The sequence below is a fragment of the Maylandia zebra genome, linkage group LG15, assembly GCF_041146795.1.
Source record: "Maylandia zebra isolate NMK-2024a linkage group LG15, Mzebra_GT3a, whole genome shotgun sequence".
Lineage (NCBI taxonomy): Eukaryota > Metazoa > Chordata > Actinopteri > Cichliformes > Cichlidae > Maylandia > Maylandia zebra.
The window spans coordinates 34,588,760-34,606,387 of record NC_135181.1 but is presented as its reverse complement, the minus strand read 5'-3'; the positions used below and the strand labels follow the sequence as shown (position 1 = coordinate 34,606,387).

The window sequence follows — 17,628 nt, the reverse complement described above, 5'->3', positions numbered from 1 at the left end:
TTTCCTCTGATATAGTCAATGAAGTAGTTGTAACACACATGTGACCTAAAATGTATTATTTCTGCCATAGTTACACATTTTCAGTCACTTATTGAAAATTAACCCCCTCTGGAAAAAAAATCTGTTCAGCTTTAGGAGACTGTCTGACTTAGATTATCTGGTTATTTTATGATTCATTGTGAGTAAATCAATAGTGTTTTTAAAAATTTTAATACAATAACATATTTATGTTTTATGGTTGTTTACAGTGCATTGAAAAAAATTCATACCCCTTCAACTTTTAAACATTTTGTCACCTTACAGCCACAAACTTCAATGTTTTCGATTGAGATTGTCAGTGACTGACCAACACAAAGTAGCACATAATTGTTATGTGGTACAAAAAGGAGACATGGATGTAGATAAAAGTTGTAGGGTTAGGTTGAGCAAGGAAAGCACTGGTCAGAGGAGTTTCTAAGAGGCCCACGGTCACTCTGGAGGAGCTGGAAAAATCCACAACTCATGTGGGGAGAATCTGTAAGTCGTGTACTCCACAAATCTGGCCTATAAAGAAGAGCGACAAGAAAAAAGCCATTGTTGACAGAAATACATAAAAAGTGCCTTTTGCAGTTTGCCAGGAGACATGAAGGGGACACAGCAACTGTGTGGAAGAAGGTGCTCTGGTCAGATAAGACTAAAGTTGGGCCTAAATACAAAGCGCTACGTGAGGAGCAAAAGTAACACTGCCTGCTCATCACCCTGAACACACCATCCCCACTGTGAAACATGGTGGTTGCAGCATCATGCTGTGGGGATGCTTTTCTTCAGCAGGGACAGTGAAGCTGGTCAGAGTTGATGGGAAGATGGATGGAGCTGGAAGAACCTGGAAGAAAATCCTGGAAGGTCCTGGAAGAAAACCTGTTGGAGGCTGCAAAGGACTTGAGACTGGGAAGGAGACTCACCTTCCAGCAGACAGTGACCTTAAACACGAAGCAAGAGATACAATAGAATGGCTGGGATAGACCCCACCCCCCACCCCCGCAACCAGGCTATGAGGTCAGTTTCCTGATCATTAACATGCAAATTGTAATGACCACTGATCAATGGCCATGAATACAAGTCACATAGATTTGGAGAATGTCTCCAATCACAGCATTGCAAGATGGTGAAAGATGTATCCCTACGGCTCCTCCTCTTTCCCTTTTCATGTAAATAGCCTCTTTGACTCCAAACGCTCAAACCAGCATTCCTCCCTGTCCAGGATGTGTACATCTTCATCATTGAAAGAGTGTCCACCGGCCTGTAGGTGTAAATAGACTGCAGAGTCCTGGCCTGACGAGTTAGCTCTTCTGTGTTGTGGCATCTACTTAGCCAGAGGTTGTTTGGTCTCTACAATGTATAAATCATGGCAATCCTCCTGGCACTTAACAGCGTACACTATATTACTCTGTTTGTGTCAGTGGACCAGATCTTTGGGTGAACTAATTTTTGGTGCAGCGTGTTTTTGGGTTTTAAAGTCACACAGACGTGGTGTTTAGAGTAAATGTATCTCAGCTGTTCCGATACTCCTGACACATAAGGGACCAGTAGAGGTTTCTGCTTAGGCAACAGTTGTCCTGCTCTCCTTGAGCCTTTTTTAGGTGTCTTCCCAGCTTTGACAAAATTCCAGCTAGGATAACCACATTTACTCCGGGCCTTTTTCATATGATATTCTTCTTCTTCCCTGGCTGCTGTATCTGTGTGGATGGTGTTCATTTCAGGCTGTGTTGAAGGATAAAGGTGATCATACCAAATACTGACTTCCAAGCTTATTAGAATTGTACAGACTCAGTATTTACTTTATACAAGTGAAACTCAAAAAAATTAGAATATCATGCAAAAGTTCATTTATTTCACTAATTCAACTTAAAAGGTCAAACTAATATATGCCAGAGACTAATTACATGTAAAGCAAGATATTAAAAGCCTTTACTTTTTATGATTTTGTTGATCATTACAGCTTATGAAAACCCCAATTTCAAAATCTCGGAAAATTTGAATATTACATGAAATCAATAAAACAAGGATTTTAAAGAGAGAAATTTTGGACCTCTAAAAAGTATAATCATACATATGTACTCAGTACTTGGTTTGGGCCCCTTTTGCATGAATTACTGCCTCGATGCAGCATGGCATGCATGCTATCAGCCTGTGGCACTGCTGAGGTGTTATGGGAGACCAGGATGCTTCAATAGCAGCCTTCAGCTCTTATGTATTGTTCAGTCTCATGTCTCTCATCTTTCTCTTGGCAATGCCCCATAAATTGTCTATGGGGTTCAGGTCAGGCGAGTTTGCTGGCCAATCAAGCACAGTTGCCCCATGGTCATTGAACTAGGTTTGGTATCTTTTGCAGTGTGGGCAGGTGCCAAGTCCTGCTGGAAAATGAAGTCAGCATCTCCATAAAGCTGGTCTGTGGAAGGAAGCATGAAGAAATGTCCTGTTAGACGGCTGCGTTGGCTCTGGACTTAACAAAGCACAGTAGATCAACACCGGTAGACGACACAGCTCCCCAAATCATCACAGACTGTGGAAACTTCACACTGGACTTCAAGCATCTTGAATTGTGTGCCTCCCCATTCTTCCTCCAGACTCTGGGACCTTGGTTTCCAAATGAGATGCAAAATTTGCTCTCATCAGAAGAGGACTTTGGACCACTGAGCAACAAACTAGTTCTTTTTTTTCTTTTAGCCCAGGTGAGGCGATTCTGTTGTTTGTTCTTTAGGAGCAGCTTGACAAGAGGAATACAAAGCCCATGTCCAGGATCTGTGTCTGTGTGGCAGGTCTTGATGCACTAACTCCAGCCTCAGTCCACTCCTTCTGAAGGTCCTTCACACTTTTGAATGGCCTTTCCCTGACAATCTTCTTCAGGCTGCGGTCATCCCTGATGCTTGTGCACCTTTTTCTTTTGCACCTTTCTCTTCCACATAACTTTCTATTAATGGGCTTTGATACAGCACTTTGGGAACATCCACCTTCTTCTGAAATGACCTTTTGTTACCTTCCCTCCTTATGGAGGCTGCCAATGATGGTTTTCTGCACAACTGTCAGGTCAGCAGTTTTCCCCACGATTGAGATTCCTACTGAACTGAACCAGCCTAATGGACAATTAAAGGCTCGGGAAGCCTTTGCAGGCGTTTTGGATTCATTAACTGATTAGTGTGACACTTTGAGCCTACAACATTAAACCTTCTTACAATATTATAATTTTCTGAGCTTCTGAATTTGGGGTTTTCATAAACTATAAGCCACAATCATCAAAATTATAACAAATTAAGGCTTGAAATATATTGCTTTGCATGTACTGAGTCTATATCATATATTAGTTTCACCTTTTGAGTTGAATTACTTAAATGAACTTTTGCATGATATTCTAATTTTTAGAGTTTCACCTGTATATATCTAGGTGGTGGTACCTATGGCTCAGAATGTGTGTGTGTGTCCATTACTTTAAAAGCCCCAAAAGGCACAGAATAAATCAGTGTATGAATTAATGCACTTTGACTGTTCAGACTAGAAAAGCTTGATATCAGCACCACTTAATTCACCACAATATTGAACAAGACCCTGAACAGCAAACTGAGACTCAGACATGAGTACTTAATAATTACAACTCCTTTAACAAAAGCTGTTTTATTCTCATGTTCTCCTGTAAATAAATTACAATATCGTCTTTTGTTACAAAAATAAAATGAAACCCAACCAACACGTCACATGTTGGACTCTATCCATTTCAGACTTAAGAATATGAGAATCTTTTTGTCTGTATATCCTAACTGGTTGTCTTACAAACGTTTTAACAGAAGTGTTAATTTACAGGGACTGAATTTGTGTCTCCTGGTTATCAGTCTGCTGTTCACCTGCTGTGACTGACCCCACAGCGGAGCAAGCAGACAAAAAAAGAAGAAAGGTCTCAAACCACAAAACTTCACAAACAACGAGGAAAACAAAGTATTCTTGCAACAGAAGATGGGCCACTACACCATGAAAACCACACCTGAGGAGACAACCGTCAAAAACTAAAAGTAAAAACATTTTCCCAGTGTACCAACAGATGCAAAGTGGAATTTAGATAATGTGGTTTATGATACAAAATGTTCTTGTTATAATGATATACAAACTGATGCTAAAGGAGGAGTCTGCCAGCTCTGGCCGATACACTGGCATTTTCATAAAAAAATGTTAATATCAACTTCCAGATGTTAAAAAACAAAATTCAGTGCAAAAGCACGGCTTCTCTTAACGTCTCACAGTGAGATTTCTGTGACAATCAGTCCTAACAAAGATCACAGCAGAAAAAACACACCACAGAGACTTTTTTTCTTCATGTGCCGAAGGAAGAATCACTGATTAACAGGATGTTGTCAGAGGTGCAGCGTCGTCCTTCAGTGCTGGTTCTTCATTCCCTGTGGTTTTCCTGGTTTCTTATCCGACTGCTGCTGCTGCTGCTGCTGCTGCTGACCCCGACCGGGGCCAGTCATCCCTCGGCCACGGCTGCCAAACAGACCTACAGAGAAGATACAAGAGAAAGTCTGTGTTAGAGCAGGTAACAGAAAGTATCCCCATTCCCCTGTAAACATGACCACATCTTAATATTTAAAATTGATAGAAAAAAAATAAATAGAATTAATAATGCAGTTAAGGAGAATTGGTATGTGACATTGAAAACAGAAAAAATTTAAAGTTATAAAGAACCTGCCACCAACACCAAGTAAAGACCAATATATGTTTAATAACTGGAAATGCCTCACACCTGACTATCACAGGTTTGTCAGAGGAAAAAGAAAATCGGGGGTGAAAGATGCACTTGGGAATCAAAACTTCATTTTCTAAGAAAAGTACCTTAGCTAGGTCTAGGGAAATAGGGAAATATCTGGTACTACTGCTCTAGCAGTACGGACTTTCAAGAGTGTATCTTAAGTTAACATAGATCCTTCAAATCCCCAAAATATTTGTGGATGTCCAACTTTGCGAGCAGATTTGGGGGCCTACAGAAACCACAATGCAATCAAACCCAGGACCTTTATTCTGAGAGGCCACATTTTTAACTACCACACCACCGTGCTGCCCAACTGGAAAGATCTGTTTGATATCTTTTACAAATCATCAGGTTTTGATGTGAAGCAGCCAAAATCCTCTCATGTGAACAAAAAAAGGAAGGTAGTAGATATGAAAAGACTTTAAATGAAACACTTATAAGAAAAAGTTATGAGGCTCCTGTTGGTCAAATCCTGCATAATTGAAGCTGTCAGAAATTTCAGCTATGATTACGATAATAGTCATGGGTTCCTAGATTGGTTAGGGATTCGATAATTTTTTAACCTCAGTGAAATTAAAGTTGAACTTAGATAATTTATTTTTACACTTATCAGGTGTAAATTTGTTAACTTATGAACACTCTGGAAAGAACTGACAGAAATGTGGAAACGATACTCAGTACTCTCCCATGTTTATTAAGACATCCAGCACGAACAACAAAAGCTGCTTCCTCTCACCTCGGCCACCTGCTCCTCTTCCTTTGCCCTGCTGTTTGTTCTGCTGGGCGCCGCCACGTCCACGCCCCTTCGACACCACCTCCTCCTTCACCATATCGATGATTTCATCTGGGATTCGTAGATATTTGATGGTGCTTCCTCGGATGTAGCACTCAGGCATTCTCCAGAACTTATCTCCATCCTGTGAGAGGTGGAGTGGGGCTTTCGGTTCATCAAATTGGCTTAACAATTAACTCAAGATTAAAAAAAAAAAAAAAAAAAAAAAAAGCACTCTCTCATAAGACCGAACAGCTACATATATAGAAATATCTGTACTGAAACAATACTTTAGTAGTGTATTTACAGCAAAAGGGGGGGGGGGGGGAAATCCAAAAGTTCACTCTCATTCCATTCAAAATTCCCTGTACCTATTTATCTAGACTAATGTGTGGCTCAGTCCAAATCAGTGTTTTTGGAACAGTTAGAGAAAAGCAGGGCTGTGCACAAACACCAGAGCGCAGACAGCCAGCAGGTGTATCCACCAAAAAGTGTAAATAACTTACTCAGCCTTAATATAACTCTGCACACAACAATGAAAGCTTCAAGTAATCACTGAAAACTGTCTTTTTTAACCATCAGTCATTAATCTAGAGTTTAATGTAAGAGCAAGGTCAGTGTTACCCTGGATGTGCAGATGACTTCTCTCAGGTTGATGTTCATCCAGTTATCACAACTGACCAGGTGACCGTTGTACGTCTCTCCATTCTTCAGCTCCACCAACTACAGAGAGAAAAGACGAGGGGGGAAAGCTTGTCTTACAATGTTTTCAGAATTCACAGCTGTATTAAAAGTTTCAATACTCACTACAAAAACTAAACTGAACTTGTGCCAATTAAAGTTCTAAAAAGAAATTAGGACGGGCGATAGTTTAGCAAAATAAAATGAGACAGTCAGAGCTGAATCCACAATTATATACAGTATAAATTTCAAAAGAAACCTGAATCATTTTCTGCTCACACATTTACAATTCACTGCTTTCTACATGTAAGAAATCTTGAGATGTCACTTTCTCTCCTCATGACTATTATTATTTTACAGCCTGTTATATAAAATTGTATACACGGTCCAGGTTAGTCTCACCATAGGGTGGTTCTGGGCAGTCTTCAGCAGAGACAGGGGAAGCTGCAAAACAACAGAGAAGCAGGTCAAACATGGCAAAAGATGTGTAATCAACAGCATTTACCGAAGTGAGCACTGAAGCGAGAGTGCATAAAACAGCCAGGAGTGTTTTATTCCAGAGAAAACGTCTCCATAGCCGCGGTGTTTGGCGTAAAGACATGAAGGTGATTTTATGTTCAGGTTTTTTAAGAGTGCCTTTATGTCTACGTCTTTACTCACCGACTCCACTGAACTGTCAGTAACCTTACAGCTGCAAGAGTATGGAGCTAAACGAGATAATAAATCCCCGCCTCAGCAAGTGGAGCACGACCTAAAAGCTTTCCAAAGCTGTGTGTTAAGTCTGGATATATATGCTTATTAAAAACGACTAGTTTACGTAAACGATGCTTAATTTAGCTGCTAAGCTAACTTCCCATAGCTAACGGACCGAGTATAGAGAGGCAAGGCGATGCTGCTAGCACTGAAAATGCTAGCTGAAAATCTAGCACTCAGCGCCACTGAAGAGAATAAAAGTTTTAACAACTCACCATTTTGATGGTTTCTTGATTGTTTCTTTTTTTCTTTTAGTGTCTTACTTGCTAACACGATTTTCCCACCTACTTTTACTCTTTGTCTTCCGGTGTGGCGAGGCGCATTCATGGCTGTATTATATGATGCTGCCCCCTACTGTCAGAAACACGCATTTCCAATATCAAATGAGCACAAATGAAAGGTGCGAAGATTAAAATGTGCATCTCTTTTCGTGTTTGCCACTTTAAAGGGATAGGAATAAGAATAAGTAAAGTAAAAAATATTATCAAAATAATCAGATCAAATATTAAAATTGCATTTTTTATTTTATTTTAGCTGCATCTCTCCTATTCCCAAGATATACTTAAGGTATACTTATTTTGTTTTATTTATAAAGATAGTTTACTAGTGGGTGTTTAATTTAGCAGAGAATCCCCTTTATCTGAACCATGTTTTCTCCCAGATTTTAAAACTGATAACCGGAGACTGTATGGCGTTCTGGTGGTGAGAAAACAGTTAGATTAGTTATTTAAAGAATTTTATTCTTCTTTCTTCTTACATTTTTAGTCCCTTACCAATTGTTTGAAACTACTGATCGTTAAAGTCAACAAATACACTGGGAAATGGAGGCGAATGATCCAAATAACTGAAAAGTTTTCAGATATGAGACACAGGATTTACATGAAATCCAAAAGCAGGTCAACAGCCAAAAACACACTGAGTTCAACACATTGTTCATCATTATAATGTAGAATACAACCATAACCACTTTCTTCTTATTTTAAAGCAGTTATTAGCAACAGCTCTCCAGGCTTTCTGAAGGTCTTTCAAAGTTTTTCCTTAGAAATTCATTGCTTTTTAACTCATTTACAGTCCATCCTAATAGTTGACCATTTTCAGAGAAATGCTTTTTGTTTTTTTCTTTCTTTCTTATACCACTTACACTGACCTATATCATTTAAGTATAAAACAGCCATATTAAAAAAGGTCACGAGAAAGCTTAATAGAGTTCAAGTTGTGTTGAAGAATAAAAGAATAAAGGTAAATATTGACTTTCATGCTGGTTAGAATTGTATAGACTCTGTTTTTTGCTTTATATTCTGTATTTTCATGTATGTTTGCACATGCTTCGATATATATCTGCACCTATTTCCCATTTTACTTGCAAAATATAAAGAAAAACGGGTAGCTCAAGACCTTTGCACAGTAATGTAAATAGTTTAATAGAAAATGAAAATAATATTCATTTTTGAAGTTACATCTTCAGCGCAGGCAATGAATGGATTTATATTTTTCAATTAAACAAATAAATAAATGAGCAATTTAAAAAAATCTTTCAAAAATGTATACTGCCTTTGTATACATTTTTGTAGCTTTTCGGGGGGTTTGCTGACGTAATCACGTCACGTCTTAGGCTGCCTGCGGAAGGAGGGAGTACCTCCGGTTTGGTCTGTGTGTGGGAGAAGGAGCCGTCAGCTCTGCGGGGTAGACTCTCGTTCTAACCCTGTTCAAAGTAAAGACCGAGAAAAAGAGGCAACGGTTCCTCGTGAACGGGACGGGAGATGGATAACAGTAAACGGGCTGTGGTCGTTACAGGTTTGGGCTCTTTTATCCGCTGTCGTTGTCTCTTTTGTCTGTTGAGGAAAAGTTGAGGAGACTAAAGCTGCTCCATTAATGGCGTCAGGTCGTTCCTGCTCCACTCTGTTGCAACTGTACAGAAAGGAACGAGTTGTTTTGTGGGAGTTTTGACCCTTTAGAGTTTTGGGGGGGATGCATTATTGACGCTACAGGCCGGTTCGGTGGTCTCACCATTGTTTTAGATGACTTCAGCTGAAAGGCCGCAGACAGTAAACAAATTACTCCTCCAAAAACAAGCGCCTTTTGTGTTGTCTACACATTTGTTTTGCTCTATGGCTACGGTATCATATTTGTTTCTAAATGCTTTCAAATAGCTCGTGTTCATCTGAAGTATTAGTCACTAATACTGAGCACAATACCATATGGCAGCAAAGGTAATAATGCATATATTTTCATAAATATTAGATGTTGTTAGTTGTGACTTGGGACATTATTGAAATTATTTCAGTTTAAAAAAACTGATATCATAGGAGTTATGTCAGTAATCGACAAAATATAGATAGATGAACAAAAGATAAAGGTGAAAACACAATACAGAGAGATTTTAATAATGAACCGTTTAGCCTAAATTATTGTTTTTTATTCTTTATTGCTTTGAATTATTCGTATCTTCCTCTGTCCAGTTGTTGTGTGTGATGCCTTTATAGATCTGTGGCTAAAAATACATATCCTATTCCCAGATGGTGACTAGGTTCCATTATTGATAAGTTATTGAATGAGTTTCTTTATGCTAGTTCATCCTGTTTAGTCTCATTATTTTGCATTATGGTAATCTAGTGTAGACTTAGAGCTGCTGTTCATCAACCAGTCTCTGTGTTGTATTTCAGAAAACTTATTTTGCATCACTTGCGATTCAAAGTTACATCCCTATGTAATAATCACCAATTTATAATACTTGTTAATATAACAAGTACTGTGTATGCACATATTTGTTTATCTAAATCACACTCCGATGCAATTTCAAGTCCAGCTATATGAACATATTTTCGTTAGTGCAAACAGCAGTGTTAAATGGTGACGTTTGGCAGAACAGACACATTAATTTGCTGTTTATAGACACAAAGGGGTGCAGAAACGTGTCTCCCCAGCTGATAGGAGAAGTGTAGATTGCCTGGGAACAGCACCTTCACAATAGCAGGCTGGCTGGCAGCTGCCGGCCCCTCACTCTGCTCCTTTTCATCAGCCTGTCAGACTGACTGATCCCCTCTCCACCCAACCCCCAGGGACCCAGTGACCCTAGGATAGACAGTGGGGCGGGGGAATCCGTGGTAGAGCCTTATATAAACAGCCCCGAGTGAATTTCCATGGGCTGCTGAGATTTTACCGTTTTTCATTTGCAGTTGTGCATCAGCGGGTCTTTATTTTATTAATAATGAGGTGCATTCTTCAAAACAACAGTTTATAATTTCAAACAACAGGTAATTACATCTCAGTCATGCTACTGAAAAGGATGTTGCATTTGACATAAAAGACGAAATGTATACCTTTATATTGCAAATCAGCATTTCAGTCAACCCAAATCTTTAACGGCCCCCTTTTTCCATTAGAAACTACCTTTAAGGTCATATCAGTAGAAGCATTTAAACAAATAAATAAATCTTATAAAAAAGTCTGTTTTTGCAGACACCACAAACATAATCCACATTAATTCAGCAGCTGACATCTTTTGCAGGTTTCGGGCCATTTGGAGAGCACACTGTCAACGCTAGCTGGGTAGCAGTACAGGTATTTATTGGCTTTCTTTGTTTGTTTGTTTCATTTTTTTAGCATCTAATAAAGAGGTAATAATTTGCAGAATTGGTATTTACACTTAAATGACTTTTGGAAAAGTCTATTTGATACAAGTTAATGTGCCATACAGTTAAAGTGTGTGACGGTGTTATATTTATTTATTTATTTATTTATTTATTTATTTATACTAGCTCCAAAAATGCTTTTCAAAAGTCTTGAAGGTTGTCATGTGGTTTTTGCCGACACTTGGAAGATGTTTGTGCGGCAGTTCTGCGATGCTGACAGCCGGCTTCGTACTATGTAGCAGTGTTAGTCAGAGGTTTTGTGGGGGGGGATGATGGTGGTTGTCAGGGTGTCTAGACGGACTTGATAAGGATATTAAAGGCAAACAAAAGGGCACATTGTGGCAGGGTTACAGACGTGGTCAAATAAGCCTCCTTTCAATACAGCTGGGAGGTCAGTGTCCAGGGCTATTTGTCCTGCAGGGAGACTGGGGGAGCTGTTGGGTTACTGGCTTTGAATTTGATACAGATTTGTTTGTTTTTATATGTGAAGTCGGTGTTTGGCATATTTTATTTCTTGATTTTGCTTTTGAAGAAGCCTGAGTTTGGGGTTGAAGTATTTGTTCATTCTGTTTGCCAAGTTGACTGTAAAATTATACCATTTGGGAATGGCAAAGCATTAAGAGAGCATGAAGTCAGTGATGTCAGTGAGCATGAAGTAAAAATGATAAGAGCATAGGCAAAGGAGGCAGCCTACAGTATCCTGTAAAACTACTTTCAGCTGCTCTTTTATTCACAAGGGGTCGCCACAGCGCGTAGCGCCGCATGACGAATGCATTTCATGGCTTATCTACTGCAAGTTTTGTAAATTATCTAAATTTAACTGAAGAAGCTGAAACTGATGTTTCAACATGTGGAATGATTTCTAAACTTCAGGTTTTAATTTTACTCTGACAGGAACTGAAGAAGCTCGGGCTGGGCAGTGATGTGAATCTGCATGTACACGAGGTTCCTGTTGAGTACCAACAAGTCCAGAGTTTGGTTCCTTCATTATGGAAGCAGTATCATCCACGGGTAAGAGGAGAGCCTAATTTAACCTGACAGCATTATTGCGCTTTAAGACTGCCGTCCCCCAACCTTTTTTTGCGCCACGGACCGGCCTTTAAGGTGTTGCAGATAAATACAACAAAATAAAACCAGTACCAGTACCAAAAAAGATGTATTCGTAACACACGGGAAAAGACCCAGGGACACAGACTTAACCATAAAAACTATTAAAAAAAAAAATAGTGCTAAAAACTAAAATCATGAATTTCACACCCGAGCCTCAACTCTTGCGGCCCGGTACCAAACAACTGGTCCGGGGGTCGGGGACCGCTGCTTTAAGAGTTAGAAGCCCCGATGAACAATACAATGAATTATGGGCTTGAAAGTGCCTTTGTTAAAAGCTCGCTATGAAGGGGCTACATTGTAAAATTCTGCTTGAGCTTTTATCTTGAGTTTCCTTGCTTTTTTTTGTTTCAGTAAAATAATCCTAGGCCCTGTTTCGAGAGCATGGATGCCTCAGGTGTAAGGGAAGCCTACAATAGTCTAGTCATTCTGACTTTGTGTTTTTATTGTTTTCTTTGTTGGACAGTTGGTAGTTCATGTTGGAGTTTCGGGTATGGCCACAACTGTCACGCTGGAGAAGTGTGGAAGAAATCATGGTTACAAGGGCCTGGACAACAGCAGCTTCTGCCCCGATTCACAGTGCTGCGTTGTTGGAGGCCCAGACTGCATCAACTCGATCATTGACATGGAATCGGTCTGCAAAAGAGTGAATGCATCAGGGCTGGGAGTAGCCGTGTCTGTCTCCAGAGATGCCGGGAGGTCATTATTTAATGTGTTTTTTCTCTTTTACCAAGTTGTGTATCTTTATCCGTCCAACTGTTGCATGTACTGCTCACATGGCGGTACTTTTAAATAGAGATGGCTAGCTCAGAACTCGGCACAGATATGTTGCTATGATTGTAAATACTGAGACCTTATCAGCGTTTTCTGCTGAAGTTCAATTTTTGGAGCCTGACTAATATTTTTTTTTGTTTTTTGAGGCAAATGTTTGAAAGAAACTGTAATCACTATTTTTACTATAATGAGAGATCGAAAACAAAGTTCCCAGTGATGAACAGACAGAGAACTTTGACTTGAATCTGAGCTTTCTGGAGTTTATTTTTATATTTTCTCATGGTTTGAATTTAGGCTTTTTGAAAGTTTCTACACTAGGCTGACAAATTAGCTAGTTGCTAGTTGCAGTGATAAATGCACTTAAGCTGCTAAACTGATGCTTTACTTGAAGTAAAGTCTGTCTTAGTTGAATCTAGAAGTTTTGACTGCAGCTTTAAGCTTTAGATTTCAGAGGCAGCCTGAAATTGTTCTGCTAGGCCACAAACAGCAGTGTTTCTGATATACTGACAGCTGTCAGGCTATAGTAATGATATAAACAGTAGTCACGTTATGCAGTTTGGCCTTTGGGAAAAGGCAAAATATGTTTACTGCTGTCAAGGTCTAGCAGTGACATAACAATGCTTCAGTGTGACAGGTAGTGATCAGGGCCCTTTGAAGGTATGTGCACGGTTGAGTGGCTCAGCTGAGAGGCGAGTTTGCATCATGGAAATGCTGTTTTATTGTTTGTTTGTGTTATGGAGTCAGTCTCTTCATTTATTAAATACCGTGCTCCCTTCTTTGACAGGTATCTCTGTGATTTTACCTACTACACCTCTCTGTACCTGAGCCACGGCCGCTCTGCCTTTATTCATGTGCCTCCTCTTGGAAAGCCTTACAGTAAAGAAGACCTGGGTCGTGCACTGCAGGCCGTCATCCAGGAGATGCTGGAGCTTATGGACCAAGCTGAGGGGAAGATTCACTGCCAACAACACTTCCACTAAGTGACCTCCATATACCAACTAGCCTCTCCAGCTCTTACCACACAAGAGAAATTGCACTTAATCACAAGTAGCCAAACCTCCCCCCCCCCCCCCCCCTTTTTTTTTAAACTGTATCTTTAATTGGTAATAATGACACTTCACAGTATAATCTGCTTTCAAAGTTTGTCTTGCTTCTTTGCTTCTTGCTTTGCTAGGCCTGATTCTGTTACAGTCTCATTGTAACGTAAGCTTTAAAAGAACTGGAAGCATTCTGACATTGGAGCAAAATGTGAGGAAAAACCAGATAAACACAGGAGCAAAATGCTGCTTGTGTTGTTCACATGCGGACGCAGCAAGTGGTCTCTAATGTGGCAGATATTATAACCTGTAACCCCAAATGTGACTCCTAATAATGCACCTTATAGGGGTAGGGTTATTAAAATTATTATAGAAGACACATTTGGGGGAAACTGTAATCATAATGGTTCTTTCTCTGATTTTTTTTTTCTTACTTGGTCACAATAGGTTTCACGTAGCACACATAAAAGTCTGCATTATGGATTAATATGAAACATCCAGCAGTAAACTGCTCATTTTATTTTCCTTCACATATTCTCCTCTCTGTATTCTAAAGCTTATCTGTGCTTTTCTCATTTATATTGAATTGTTTTCTTGAGTCCTTTTTCTTTATAAGAAGTTGTAAATTTGCCTTCTTTGACAAAGGTTATTTAAATCAGGGAACGGGTTGGTTCCAGCTCACATTTCCCCAGTTTGTCGACCCAGTTCTGACAGAAACACCCCCTTCTTTCCACCCCCCCACCCCCACTGAGATCTGGCCCCGGGATGTGCAATGTTACTTCACAGATCTCATTCATTGATTCAGTGGGATAATTATGTCATACATCAAGGCTGCACAACTGGATTTTAACTGTAGAAAGTCTGTATTAAACTGTAACAGATGAGTTATATAGAGTGAAGTAGTTCATATCATGTAGCCTTGTTGTTAAAGCGCACTTTGGGCATGACTCTCCCAGACTCACTGGATGGTGAAATAGTGACACTTGCTGTGATTTGTGTCTGAGGATGCCTGCTGGCTTTGACATTGCATATTTTATCTTAAACCTTTTGGAAATCATTCTTTTGTGGTTGTGCAGCTCTAACTGTTTCCTTGATTAACTTTCTGTCGTTCCTGTCATTAAATCAGGTGTAGCTGCTTATTTTATCTGAGAATCTGATTTGATGAAGTTGGACTTGGCTTTCAGTCAGAATTGGGCCTCCTGTCTTTTCTGTAGCACTTGGTTTCTTTCTTTTCTTGTGTATTTCAGTTTTACTTGATCTGGAATTTGGACAGCATTTCTCAAGCAATGTGAAAGCTTCTGTTTTGTTTTTATTTTCTGTCACTTTAACTTGTGTAGCTTTCTAGACCTCCATTGTCAACCCTTTTCCTCACGGTGATTATGACGTAGAGCAGGAATGCATGGCGATGGCAGTAACACTCCCAGAGTAAATGCTCTTTTTTTCTTTCTTTTTTTTTTTAAAAAATTGGATTGTGTTGTGTTTTGTCATCTCGATCACTCCCTGGCTCCTGAGAATCTGACTGCCTACACCTAACACAGCTTCAGTTCAAGTAATTTTGGCCTGTAATCATTTATATACTGCTAAATACAGTGTTCATGCCCCAACGATAGATCTGCAGTGGTGTGAAAACGTGTTTGCTCGCTTCCTTTTTTTTTTGTATGTTTGTCACACTTAAATGTTTCAGATCATCAGACAAATTTAAATATTAGGCATAGATGACCCAAGTAAATGCAAGATGCAGTTTCTAAATGAAAGTGTTTATTATTTAGGGGAACCTACATGGCCCTGTGTGGGAAAAGTGATTGCCACCCAAACCTAGTAACTGTTTGGGCCACCATTACTAGAAACAACTGCAATCAAGCGTTTGCAATAACTGGCAATGAGACTTTTACAGTGCTGTGGAGGAGTTTTGTCCCACTCATCTTTATAGAATTGTTGTAATTCAACCACACTGGAGGGTTTTAGAGCAGAAACTGCTTTTTTAACTTTGCCTAGGCCACTCCAAAGCCATTCAGAGTTGGACTTGCTGGTGTGTTTTGGATCATTGTCCTGCTTCAGAACCCAAGTGCGCTTCAGCTTAAGGTCACAAGCAGATGGCCGGACATTCTCCTTCAGGATGTTTTGGCAGACGGCAGAATTCCTGGTTTCATTTAGTACAGCGAGTCTTCCAGACCCAGAGGCACCAAAACAGCCCACCACCATATTTTACTGTTGGTATGATGTTCCTTTTCTGAAATGCTGCACAGAACATTTTCCTAGCTCTCTTGGGGATGATCAAGATGTTTTTGGCAGATGTGAGATGAGTCTTTCTCTTGTTTTTGGTCAGCAGTAGTTTTCTCCTGGAACTCTCCCATGGATGCCATTTTTGCCCAGTCTGGTTCTTATTGTTGAATCATGAGCTGTGGCCTTAACTAGACAAGTCTGTGATTCTTTAATTTTATTCTGGATTCTATTGTGACCTCCTGGATGAGTCCTTGCTGTTCACTTGGAGTCATTTTGGTGGGCCAGTCACTCCTGGGAAACGTCACCACTGTTCCAAGTCTACTCCATATGACATAATGACTTTCACTGTGGTTCACTGGAGGCCCACAGCCTTAGACATGGCTTTGCATTCCTTCCCAGACTTTATTGCTCAGGTGTTTCTTTAGATTGTGGCATGATGTGTTGCTTTTTGAGATATTTTAACCTGCTTCACTTTGTCAGACAGATTATAGTTAAGGATTTTTTTTGATTCAACAGGTCTGCCAGTAGTCAGGCCGGAGTCTATTTAGTGAAACTGAACTCAGCTTTCCAAAAAATGTGGTTAATCGCAGTAAATTCATGATTAACACATAGGGCAACTACTTTTGGATAATTTCTCTCTCTTAATCAGTGAAATCATCATGTAAAAACTGCATTTTGCATTTACTCAGGTTATCTTGGTTTAATAGGTGACAAGTATAACAAATATGTAAAACACTTGGAAATCAGGAAGGGGACAAACACTTTTTCACACCACTGTATCTATGTCATAATACCTGACACTGTGTAGTGCTTCAGTAATAATTAAGCAAGTTGGTGCCATTAAATTTGAGTAAATTGCCGTTTTTAGCTTTGTATTTTGTTTTAATGCTGTTCTGTACATCACAAAGTGAAGCACGGAGCTGAACATAACTGAATTCCATCTCAGACCTAAACTTTTTTATCACAGCTCATTTCTTGGTTGTGGTGTTTCAGAAATCTCTGATGTTGTTTTAGGTGCTGATATTTTACCTTGTGACTTTGTGTGTGCAGAGAAGTTTAAAAAAAAAAGAGTTGTGTAAGAACAGAATTTCTTCTCACAAAAGTTAAAGCCTCAAATTTACATGAGGTGACCTCTGACCCCAAACTCCCTCCTGTGCCTTGCTGTTGGGTATGTGTTTTATGAAAAGGCCTTACTAATTCTCAGTGGGTCAGGTCAGAGATGTAGTACTGATGCTGTCCTTGTGGCTACCTCAAAAAGTACTTTCTTTTTTTTTCTTTTTTTTTAATATCAGTGTGTGCTCTACCTGTGTTTTGGGAGTATCCTCTGAAAGGTATGCTCTTCAGCTTCATTAACAAAGCACTGTTACAGTAAGTAATCCTGGCTTTGTAAAGGAAAGGCTTTGAAATAAAAGAAGTACAAGTGATGTTTGTGCTTTTCCATTCAGTACTCACTCCTATTGAAACCTTGTAATTGACATGTTGGTACAATGACCATGAAAGGCCTGTCACAGTTATTACCACGAGGCTCCACTCTATTGTTAATGACATCTACATGATTGTGACTCACCATCACAAAACACGGGTCACAACTCACAATATTATGAAGAAGTTAGGTTGCCTATATCTTAATCAGATCAGATCTCTAGCATCCTCTTCAGTCACACATGCCCATCACTACATCCATGATCCTTCTCTGTGGTCTATCCTAATATACCCAGCCTTTTTCTCTAACTTTGTCTCCAAACTATTCAGCCTAAGCTGTGCCTCCTTCTCTTGGTCACTAACTTTAACTTTGTCACCTCCACTTCTGCCTCCTGTCTTTTTTTCCCCTCCCGTTTCATTCTTGCTGCTATCCTCCTGTCACCAATTCCATTT

At 39.6% G+C, this 17,628-nt stretch overlaps 2 protein-coding genes across 2 annotated transcripts; one reads left to right on the top strand and one right to left on the bottom strand.

Moving 5' to 3' along the window:
• Positions 1 to 3,632: 3,632 nt before the first annotated feature.
• On the bottom strand, positions 3,633 to 7,345 carry lsm4 (LSM4 homolog, U6 small nuclear RNA and mRNA degradation associated). Its single transcript, XM_004564792.5, has 5 exons — positions 7,196 to 7,345; positions 6,630 to 6,671; positions 6,171 to 6,269; positions 5,511 to 5,691; positions 3,633 to 4,522 (listed from the first exon to the last, which is right to left on the bottom strand). The coding sequence occupies exons 1-5, from the start codon at positions 7,196 to 7,198 to the stop codon at positions 4,401 to 4,403; spliced, it is 447 nt and encodes a 148-aa protein (XP_004564849.3). The 5' UTR covers positions 7,199 to 7,345; the 3' UTR covers positions 3,633 to 4,400.
• Positions 7,346 to 8,613: 1,268 nt separating this feature from the next.
• Positions 8,614 to 17,177, top strand: LOC101482568 (pyroglutamyl-peptidase 1). Its single transcript, XM_004564791.5, has 5 exons — positions 8,614 to 8,774; positions 10,489 to 10,541; positions 11,507 to 11,623; positions 12,186 to 12,418; positions 13,278 to 17,177. Exons 1-5 carry the CDS (start codon positions 8,741 to 8,743, stop codon positions 13,471 to 13,473), a joined length of 633 nt encoding a protein of 210 aa, XP_004564848.1. The 5' UTR covers positions 8,614 to 8,740; the 3' UTR covers positions 13,474 to 17,177.
• Positions 17,178 to 17,628: the final 451 nt, after the last annotated feature.